The following is an 11,081-nucleotide window of genomic DNA, read 5'->3' as shown; positions in this document are numbered from 1 at the left end:
TCTCCGTGTTTTTGTGTTTGTGGTACACACGTAGTATCAAGACGAAGAGTCATAGTACTGGACTAGGAGGAGGAGGTAACGGTAATACGAATAAGAGTCAAAGGAACTCATCGTCTTCATTTTCTTCTTCAGTTAGAAAAGTGATGAGAGGATTCTTATCGTCCTGGCCACTAAACTTCTGGAATAGGAGCTACCTAATAATGATAGGTAGAGTCTCTCAATACTAATAAGAGAGAAAGCACGTGAAAATATGCTATTCTATGAAGAAAAAAGAAGCCTTTCTACAGAATCAGAAGACTCCTCGCGGTCGACATACTCATAGATCGACCCGACAACAGCAACACCGCGTGGACAGGGGGAAGGTGGGTGCCAGGATTTAGCGATCACGCCACGTTTGTCACGCAAAAGTGGCCTAGTTTTACTGTAGGGGGAACGTTTCCCCGTAACCGCAGCTCAAGAGAAGAAAAGCGGCCGAAAGGCAAGACAAGGAAAGTCGAAGTTCTACGCGGATTTATGCCTTCTGAGGAAGGCTAAACAAGAAACAGAGGTATTCGTTCATGTTTTCATTCGGAGTGCAGTGCAAAATAAACAAGCTCGAGTGTTGTGCGTTTTCGTTCCGTCCATGTTGCACCAGCCAGCCGAGCCGCGCAGCGGGCATTTTGGCCAGCCAGACTCGGGCTCACTTAGATCCGTACGTAAGCAATCAGAACAACATAGACAAGTTGCAGCTACACCAATCAGTCGTAATCCGATAGTACGAAGCGAGTTTAGCCAAGTTCCCAGAAGGCCCACTTGCTGCCCCGCAAATGGCATATCTCTAGGAGTCACCCCGCAACTGGGTGACCAGAGCCGAAAAATCGTAGTTAGTCTTAGGTCATATCTCAGCTTCTAGATCGAACTAGAAGCTGATACCTAGTTATGCAGCTTTGTACGAGAGTGTAGTGTCGAGAAATAACAAAAGGAGAAAATGGTCCAGGGGCACCTTCCATAGTGTTTATCCCGCAACTCAGCATAGGTGCACTATACGCAAACTTCGGATAGCCGTATCTCCATAACCAGAACGAATTAGACCGTGATACCTAGTGACGTAGGCTTAAGAAAAGAATAGCGAATTGATATTTTGGTCATTGCCCGGGTATCCTAGCCCTAGAAGGCTCGTAGCGCTTTAGGTGGCGCATGGTCCGAGAAAGCACGAACCTGTCCCTTTGCAGGCCGTGGGATTGTACGGGCCGGGGTTCAACGGACTGACGTCGAGAACCCCAGCAGTACTAGCTTTTTTGTGTGTCTTTCGACGCACAAGAAAGTGTCTCGTCAAGCGGCCCACACAGTTTTTCGGTAGCTGTCTTCGTAGGTGGTTGGCACATAGAATTCCACCGTACCGCTGAGTGACGGGGACAGCATCGGAGCCCTAGCGCACGCCGTGGGCCAACTAGTAGGAAGCACTGGTATCTACTGGCGAGTGGTATCAAACAAAAGAAAGAACCTCCTGCTGTCCGGGTTTTTTCCGGCCAGTGCCGCTCCTTTGACTGGGAAGGTTTCAAAGGAGCAACCAGAGAGGCTACGCTTCATGAGACGAGACATTCATACACGCTTGGCCAAGCGTGAGTCCGCCGTTCACTGCTTCGGGCCGCGACAGCGTCATCAAGCTGTCGGTCTCACCAAGAGTCGGCGTTCTATTAATTGCACGAGACGAGGTGCTGCTGACGTGCGGATGGATAACTGGCATGGATCAGCAAACGAGCGCTACTCTGACACAAAAACTGGACGGCTGGTAGGGGGCAGTGGGTCCGTGACAGAGTCTGCCGAGGCACTCGCGTTGTTGATATTAGGGGCCGACGCACCTGCTGTTTAGATGCTGGTTGCTCCTGAATAGTCACTTGTGCAGGGTGACGAAGGAAACTACCGATAATCTATGAAGCAGCAACAGGAAGGTGCCTACCGTCTGGAGATGTACGGCCGTTCTGGCTGCGGCTCAGGCCGCGGTTCTCTTCCACTACCCTTTTGGCTTCGACCCTCAATGCGATTCATGGCGGGGCGCGGCACAGGAATCCGCATCCGATACCTTTCCAGTTAGGTTTTTTTGGTGGAAAATTCTGACCCGGCTGTTTTTCGTCGTTCATCGTGTGCTTACCCGCTGGGCTCGGGCTTCCACACCACTGCAGTACACACGTGCCTCTACGTCAGGAATCATCTCCTGGTCCTAACAGCGAGGGTCGGTTTTTTGCTAGCTGCTTACTAAAGCCTAGCAAAAACGTAGGCAAACCCTGCGTTACAGGGCTGCCACCAGTGCTGGAAGACAGTGGGACACGGAGGACAACACGGCCACAACGGCACAATGGAAGGGCGAGGGGGAGTGTGCGAAAACACGCATGAAGACATAAAGGCCGGTTGCTGGCTGCCCAGAAAAGCGGTGAGGGATGAGACGGTTTACGTCCATGGTGGTGTTGATCCCGACCCGCTTACGGGCGCAATTCTGACTCCAATCTACCAAAATACCACTTTCGTCCAAGAGAGCGTTGAAAACTACATGAGCAAAGGCTTCTCGTATTCCAGAACAAGCAATCCCACAGTCCTAGCTCTGGAAAAGAAGATCACGGAGATGGAGGGAGGCTTCGGAACCTGTTGTTTCGCCTCTGGGATGGCTGCCACTGTTACGGTGAGTCCTGGAGTTTACAGGCTTGAACGCTGTTGCGTTCCGCACACCTTCCAAGAGAGAAGAGGGTATCAGTCGCGTTCCTGGAAACTTTCGTTAGAAGGGGTTCGCCGTCGGCTCGGCTCGCCAATCGAGTCACCCGTATCAAAGAAGTCCATGGTAGCGTGTAGGCAATCAGCGGTGTCCCGTACTGTTACGAGAAAAGCGCCTGGCTAATACGTCTCTGGAGGTTGGCCAAACGGTATGCCTTCTGCAGCGTTCCTTGACCGACGCTAGTCTCCTGCGAGCTGGGCCCGCCAAGGTGCGCTGCTGTGATCCCCGGTTGAACCACTGCAGTTCATGAGCGGCTAAGTGACGTATGAGTATGCACGAGCATCCACTTCTAAACCTACTGTCGTCATATGGTGTGCCCCGACCAGTCCAGCTGGATTAGATATTGAACCCATGGCTACAGTAATAGTCTGACTACTGAGTACAGTGGGGCTGTTTCCTGCACGTACGACAGGAGCTATATTACGTCTGGGATTGTCCCAGGTGGCGTGCAGTTGCTTCCATTCTGAGATGAATTCGTTTCCTGCTGCATCTTCAATAGCTCCGAAGCGTTTGTGTAGAGGAAGCTAGCCTCTGTCTCTCTGCGGGAGTGGTATGAGACCATTGTGCCAGACACTTCAGATTTGCTTCTCCTGCTGATGGGTTAAGATTTTCAGTACCTTCCTGGCTCCTGGAGACCACTGCATTATCACCGACTGCTCATATGGGGGAACGAACCGATGTGCCCGGCTCCACTTTTCCAAGTACAATATCAAGTTTGATTTCGTCGACTTCCGGGAAGTCTCGAATGTCGAGAAAGCCATACGGCCCGAGACCAAAGTGGTGTTTTCTGAGTCTCCTACAAACCCTACTTTGTATCTGGCCGACGTTGAGGCCATCAGCAAAACCTGTAGATCTCGGGGCATCCTGCACGTGTGCGACAGCACGTTTGCCACCCCTTACATGATGAAACCTCTTGATTTAGGAGCGGACATGGTGGTTCAGTCGACGACGAAGTACTATGACGGACACAACTGCACAGTTGGCGGCGCTGTGATATCTGCGACAAAGGAACTCCATGATAAGATATTCTTTCTGCGGAATGTGCTGGGGAATAGCATGAGTCCGCAGGTGGCTTTTTACACCCTTCTGACTGTCAAAACACTCGCCGTTAGGGTGCAGAAGCAAAGTGAGAATGCTCAGAAGATCGCGGAGTTCCTTGCTCGGCACGACAAAGTCGAGCGAGTGATGTATCCTGGCTTGCCTTGCTTCCCCCAGAGGGATCTCGCGCAAAAACAACATCACAGAATCCATGGCGGCATGCTTGCGTTCGAGGTGAAGGGTGGAACTGAAGCGGGTAGGACGCCTGGCTTGCTGTCGCGCTGCGGGCACCAGTCCTGTGTGTAGCCGCCCCTGCTCGTGGATAGCTGAAGTGCGCGTTTTCTTCGACACCGAGGTGAAGCTGCCGCTAGTCGACAGCGGCGTAGACGAGAAAAGCAGAACTCCATTTTCTTTATACTTGTTCCAGTCCAATCTGGAATTGCTTCCGGGAGCCGTCGCGGCTCGCCAGGAAGACGGCGCGTTCATCCTCTATGGATAACTGCGTCATTGTGTTCGTTCCGATGCTTCTGTCCGCAGGTATCAGGCTGATGAATCATGTGCCTCGACCATGGTCACTGTGTGAAAACCTGGGGGCCTGCGAATCCATTGTCACTTGCCCGGCGGTGTTCACGCATGCTAACATGCTCCGAGAGGACAGGCTGAGGGTCGGTATTTCCGATGGCTTCATCAGAGTCTCCGTTGGCATCGAAGACGTGGACGATCTTATCGATGGGTTATCCTACGCGCTCAGCAGGCTTTAGTTAGGCTCGTAAGCGCCGTCGGACACCGTCTACTTCGAAGCCCTTCAATGAACTTTCAGCGAAAGATTAGATTGCGTCTATGTGTCTGTCCGGTTTCCACGCGGCACGCAGAGAAAACCTTTGGATGTGTAAGGAGCTATCCGGGCCACTTCAACAGTCGTAGTACCTTGCGATTTTTTTTTTTTCCGTGGAGCGCGAGAATAGCTGCTGCTCCGGTAATCGGGGAGTGCCAGTACCAGTGCAGCCGGATAGTGCACTCAGACAGGCGGTACGCCACCTAAGGTCCCGTCCCTGTTCAGACGCTGCAACGGCTGTCAATGGCGGCGTAAAGCACTGTAAAAGAATTTTTTTTCATAGCCGTAGCGCCATCCTCAGAGCGTCTTTTCCTGCTTGGGATCCTTTTTAGATGGGGACGAAGTCCAGCAGCAAACTTGCGCAGCCTACCAGCATCCCTGAACGGACCGAAGCGCTGGAGAGCAGACGAAGACAGTAGCATGTTTTTTGCTAATCAGCAGGGCTGGCTTTCCAGCAATGCAGTCCAAGGTGTTTGCACGGCCATTTGGAGCAACTTGTTTGCAATTTGACAGCAAAGTCATGTTGTGGGCTACTCCACAAACTCTGCAAAAAGAAATATGAATCTACGGGCGTACGCGTACCCGTAGGTCATTACGAAATGCACAGACTCGCATCCGTTCTTGCGGCTGGTGGCGGGGTTATCGGGACCTCTGTCATCCAAAGATCTGGAAGATTAGGTCAGCCCGAGTGCCCGAGGTACATGTCGACAACCCTTTTCGGCTTCTTCGCATTCGAAGCTTCTAACTTCCGCTGGGAAGGCAAGTGCATTCACATCTGGTGTAGTGAGAGAAGGACCCCTGTCCACATCGGCTACGGGGTGCGATGGGTGCCACTTGCTTGAAACATATTCAGACCCGGGCGCGGCCGCCTGCCGGGTGGACTCCTCAGCAGTCTGGCCGGGGTAGTGGTGCCATCTCGCACTCCCAGAAAGCACCGAAAACACCCGACATTGAGGATGTGGACTGGGGGGTGGTCCCACTCGTGCCGTCGGGCCAGGCGAAGGGTAGAACTTTCGCGTTGGCTTTGACATGCCATAAGGCGATACTGCCGTTTGCAGAGGTACGGGGGTCTCATGTCAGTTCCCCGATATCAAGGGGGGGCCGGTTTTTTTTGAGACGACTTCTGCAGGCATTTCTGATCAGATGGCTGTGCACGTGAGTGTCACCGCAGGTCACCTGGCACACTGAAGCCCAAAAGAGTGTGAATGGATTCAAAGTGGAGAGCGGGTGACCATGCGGTACCGACCGCCGCCCTATACACTTACCGAGTTGTGAAGAAAAGAACCGAAAAAGTCAACCGGGATGAACCTGTGAAATGCAATCCAAAACTAAAACTCCGGGATAACTTTCACGCTGATTCTATTCCACAGAGCAGTACAGGTATCACATAAGAGGAGTGAGTCGGACTATTAAGGTCAACCTGTTCAAGTCCGCGAGTTATAAGGGGCCCATGGGGGCAGGGGAGTAAGCTGCCTCGACGGTCATTGCAGCTACTTGGAGGTCGCGGTCCAGAAGCGGCCACAGCTGTCCCAGCCTAAACTTTTATACGGTGTATATGGAGCCCACGGTTTCTCACTCGGAGATAACTGGATCCCCTTGAGGACGATTGAACAGACTAACGGTCTCTGCAGGCGCGGAAGCCGCAAAAGGGTCGAGGTCCGCCAGCGCAGACGCCCTCGAGGCCAGTCCGGGTGGCTCGGCTGCAGAAATAGCCCGCGCCTTTTAGACAAGCGACTAGCTAGACGGGCGGACGGAGGATCCGCCGCCTCTATGGATCTTGATTTCACTCTCGGGGAGCCACTGCTACTCCTTCACTCAAACTAGAAACACCTGACAAATGGCCGCCGCCCCCCGCCTTACTTTCCCTCTGCGGAAGTAAACAGTGCAGAGACGGGGTTACCGTGGCTGTTTCTAGCACCTGCTCGGATCAACACTTGGTGAAGGACACCAGCCACCTTTGAAGTGTCATCGCGTGGTGGGTGCACAACGAGACTGAGAGACGTCTGTGATCGGTAGTAGGAATTTCAGTTGGTCACGGTACGGATTTCTTCGAACCAGCTGCTGTGACTGGCTCAAGAAGAGGGCCCTGCCGCAGATCGGGCGAAGGGCCCGAATACGGGAAAGTCGAATCATCTCTCTCGGGCTGAATCGCCTTACTGTGTAGTTTTGGTGCCCACAGCACGTCACCCTTCAAAGCCAGTCACTTTCGATCACTCTTTCACCTTTTGAGGGTTCCACAAGGTCGCGGAGCCCATACAGTCGCGTCGCTCACGTCTATCGGTGCGCCGTGCCACAGGTCCATGGGCTGGCGAGGGGCTTCACCTCACAGGAGCCATTAGCTCCACCTGGCTCACGGTCTGTGGCAGAACCCTTCCTGGACAGCAGGGAACTGACATTCACGACTCTCCTCTTTTGATGGGGCGCGCCTGGAACGGCTTATTTCAGTCGCCGTACAGGGCGCCACTCATTCGACGCGGCGAGCGACCCTCCAGGTGCAGAGTGCCTGACCGGGAATGCTTCGTCGGGCTGTCCTCGTGGGCTACGCCAGAACCGTCAGGCCATGGCACTGGCACTGATTTGGCAGCCGTAACGAGAATACCCTCCCCGAGCGACCCGGAAAGCAGCAAGCGCAGAATGGCGCAGAGGGTCCGGCGTTGCCCCAGAGCAGCAGGTCAAACAAGCCTACGAGGTGGCACGACCGAGCCCTCAGCGACGCTCCTCGTGCATCCGAAGCGGTCGCAATATGCCCAGAGATCTCAGCCCGAAGGAAACCTCCAAGAAGGAAGCATGTGGCACTCGTCGGCAGAGCGAGCTATTCATCGGACAGCAGTTAGACAGCCTAACAGTTCTCGGCTTTCGTCGCTGGTTCCGATTACGGGTATAGCTTTATCAACGTGGCCATGGCGCTCCACTTGGATCACTGATGCGTTGAGCTGCGCTTCCCGGAGCTCTTTCGTACTGATTACCTGACGCGTCACCCAGCAATGCAGCAGCCCCGCCACGGCGGCTGTGGATCCCATGCACATTTTAAAAGCGTGTTAGGATGTCCGTTGCATGTGTTGAATTTCGGCACCTAAGTGATACGTACTCGTCTCCAGCCAGGGCCACAGGCCCGGCAGCTGGGCATGCCATCGGGACACCTAGCACAGTCAAGGCCTGCAGGAAACAGTGGTAGAACGTTGGGCAGCGTAGAGCTGGCACCAGACACAGCGGTGGGATTTCCGTTGTCCTACCGTGAGAAGAAAGGACACGAAGCTCACAGTCACCAGGACCTGGTGAGAGGCAAACCACTCGAGCAACGCTACGAGAGAAGCTCAGACGATAGAAACAAAAATATGCTGAAACAGCCGAGATACGGCTAATTCTCTTCTTAGGGACGCTGGCCGGTGCCGGCTCCCCAGCTTGGAGACCCGAACTGGAGATCCGGGAATGAACTTGAACAGCTGGCAGCTCAAGTACTTCTGGTACTGCCATGTGCCAGCAACCTGTTGTACAAATGAGTTGAGTAGTCTGTGTTCAGCAGCCGACAGCACAGGTTCCCCTCCGACGGGAGTAAGTGCTCCGCGAGCAATCCCAGGGTTATGATGACGGTGCCTTGACTGAAACTGCAGTCAGATAGACACACTGTTACCCATGACTCCTTGTCCAGCCACTGCAAGGAAGTGAGCACCGTAGTCCGCAGCCAGCGAGCTGCTTCTCCGCAGTCAGGTCAACACTGCAAGGAGTGTGCTGTATCGAAGTCCGCTTGTTTAGGGGCAGTCTGGCCTTACAGTGGATCTAGGCAGCCCACAACACCGTAGAGCGGAGCGATGCATATACAATCGGATAGCAAACGTATACTTGGTGTCCGGGAAGCATGATCATCCTGTGTTGTTCGGCAGTGCACTCGCAGTGAGTCGCCGTTTCCGCAGACTTTGCTACGTTTTGATCGCAACATGTAATACGCGCAAATACAGCTACGTACGTGTTTGTGTGAGACACCTGTTCCTCTGTGAACAATTGAATACACCGTGGTCGTTCCGGCGGTGAAGGCGTTTCGCACGTCACTCCCACAGAAGAAACGTCGCTCAGTATCGGGGTGCCTGGTCACCCTTTCTGCGCGCACCGCGCGGCGCGCCTTCTTTTTGCACGCCTGCTGTTCAGCACGATCTCGGGACTCTGCTCGCTTCGTTCCCTTTTGGAGGTTAGAGCGTTCGCATGGGCATCGCACTTCTTGACCTGATTTCCGTCAGAATGGCTTTTGTCTCCGCAAGTCTCCGAAGGCTCCCCCGGCTTCTTTCTTTCACCCTTTTGCTCTGGTTTGCACCGAGGCGAAACCGACGGGGCATTCAGGAGAGACTTAGGTCCAAAAATCAGACGAGAACTTTTGCCTGTGTTGCCGAGGTCCAAGAGCTCAGTGCCTCGGAAAAGCGCTCGACTGCTGCAGCACACACCATCCAAAGGCGCGGCTGTCAGCTGCGCTGCAGCTACGAATTGACAGGCGCGCTCGAAAGCTGATGTCTCCGGCTTGTCTTTTGTTTCCAGCGAGCCCCAGGAACGGAGAGAGACAGAGACTCTCGGGCGTTGTGACAAAGAGGGGGCGATTTTGAAGGGAAAGACGTAGAAGGGGGGCAGCGTACAGCTAAGCCTAGCACGACGCCATATGGCCTCCCTGACACACGCCGGTGGTTGTTTAGAGCTGTGCGTGCCTAGAGGTGGGCAGGAACGGAAATTGAGGTTTTGTCTGTACGCCAAGAGTACGCAGAACAAGCACGGAGAGCGCTTGCGCAGGAGATAGTAAGCCCTGTCCGCTCGGGCCGCTACGGAAAAATGGCGCAGATGCTAGGGCAACTAAGATAGTAATGATGAACAGAAGCAACAAGCAACGCCTCTCTGTCAGACTGTCCCTTTGTCACTGAACGACATGGGCCCTCGACGGAATCTGAAAAGCAACGGCTCTGCCTTAATGTGTGTGTCCTCAGGTTCTTTCGAAGAGTGGTGACTCTATGAGACGGTCCGGTCGCTCTCTACACGACGCTTTTTTCTCTAAAGCCAGACACCAAACCACCCTTCAGCAAATCTCATCACCCACGACAAGAAAAAAAGTGACCTCCAATGCAAGACAACCAGTTCAAGAAGAAACTGTCGCGCTTCATTTACCGAGACTTGCCCGCGAATGTGTAGTGGCTTTCCTTCTCTTCGAGAGAAATCGCCCCGTTTGATGTGACCGCGTCAGCCGAAACTCGGCCGCACCCATTGATGACACCAGGGACTAGTAAGCGGGAGCGAACTCGCAGACAGCTATAGTATGCAAGGTACGTCTGAAACAGCTGGGTGAGAGGCACACCGGGACTGCCGTATCGTTGTGCCGTATATGTTCTAGTGCGCACCTAAACTATAGAACTGATTCTTCCGAAACCATGGGCAACACATATTCCTAACAAAGTCGCTAGCGAATTCCGGTCATTTCCGTGAACATAGTGAGGGCCACGCGAGACTTACCCCACGACAAGTACGTTGACTTTCTTCAGCACGGTGTCCGAAACTCCGCCTCCTAGAAGACACAGAATCTGCGCGCAGGCCATCGAATCAAGGGATCCAATGCGGTGCATTACCCATAGCATTTTCCAAGCTTTCTGACAACCTCAATGAGTGAAGAGACTCCTTCTCATAATGCGACTACCGGGAGTCCAGTTGACAAGTGGGAAGTACGCGCCTTATCAAGAGACCGCGAGGGAGACTCTATGCCACACCTCCCCCAACCTAAGACAAAGCTACCGACGACACACGCAAGTCATTACAAAGATGGGATCAGCCGCAGCGTCTCCCACAAGAAAGATGGCTGTAATTGCCACTCTTCGCTAACAGACGACTAAACACTGCCTACTCTCAAAGCCGATCGCTCCTTTGTGTCGTTGCACGTACTCCCACCACAGTGGTCTGACTGTTTTCCTTCCGCGCAGAGTCTGTGTATGGATCGCCGGCCTAATCTACGTGAGGATAGTCTTCCTTACTGTGCTTGTTGACGGGTCCACTCTCAACACCACGGCGTAGCAAACACACGTCTGCCACTCCGTTGCTTCCACGAGCTCAATGACGACTTTCTTGCTGAAGCGTGGTTTTCCGACCTCAAGCCAAGATTTATGAAGTGTAGTGAGGTCGGTCGATGCATGCACGCCTCTCCGCGGTGGAGCGTTCACCCTCCTCGGCAACGGAGACTGACCATCGATAGCAAGAGCAACCGTCGATGTAGGCAAAATACTTAGAATCTGTGTTGTTGCAGAATCATTCAGGAGACCACACAAAGAGACACACCCCCAAAAACGACAAGCATCCACACACGAAGTTACTCCATAAAGAACTGTAGCACACATCTGTTCATTCATTGAAGCTCCTCCCCTTGACACAGGGAAAGATTTTGAGATAGTCTCGCTCTCCAGACGGAAGGCAAACAACAGGAAAAAAATCTATCTATCTATCTAT

At 53.4% G+C, this 11,081-nt stretch overlaps 2 protein-coding genes across 2 annotated transcripts in view; one reads left to right on the top strand and one right to left on the bottom strand.

The window, feature by feature from the left end:
* Positions 1-2,287: 2,287 nt before the first annotated feature.
* Positions 2,288-4,545, top strand: CSUI_006285 (cystathione gamma lyase; the record flags this gene model as incomplete). Its single annotated transcript, XM_068066449.1, has 3 exons — positions 2,288-2,812; positions 3,353-4,040; positions 4,322-4,545. Exons 1-3 carry the CDS (start codon positions 2,336-2,338, stop codon positions 4,543-4,545), a joined length of 1,389 nt encoding a protein of 462 aa, XP_067921576.1. The 5' UTR covers positions 2,288-2,335.
* A 3,286-nt stretch (positions 4,546-7,831) lies between these two features.
* The window catches only part of CSUI_006284 (molybdopterin guanine dinucleotide synthesis protein b), a gene marked incomplete at its 5' end in the record, with an annotated part of 12,653 nt that continues 9,403 nt past the window's right edge, over positions 7,832-11,081 (bottom strand). Inside the window, 3 exons of the mRNA XM_068066448.1 lie at positions 7,832-9,342; positions 10,101-10,168; positions 10,613-10,867. Of these exons, the coding sequence (XP_067921575.1) occupies positions 8,706-9,342; positions 10,101-10,168; positions 10,613-10,867 (960 nt within the window). The remainder of the gene's footprint in view (positions 9,343-10,100; positions 10,169-10,612; positions 10,868-11,081) is intronic.

This window comes from Cystoisospora suis, assembly GCF_002600585.1.
Source record: "Cystoisospora suis strain Wien I chromosome Unknown contig_3145, whole genome shotgun sequence".
Lineage (NCBI taxonomy): Eukaryota > Apicomplexa > Conoidasida > Eucoccidiorida > Sarcocystidae > Cystoisospora > Cystoisospora suis.
Note: the sequence above shows the minus strand (reverse complement) of the source record. Positions and strands in the feature narration are given on the sequence as shown.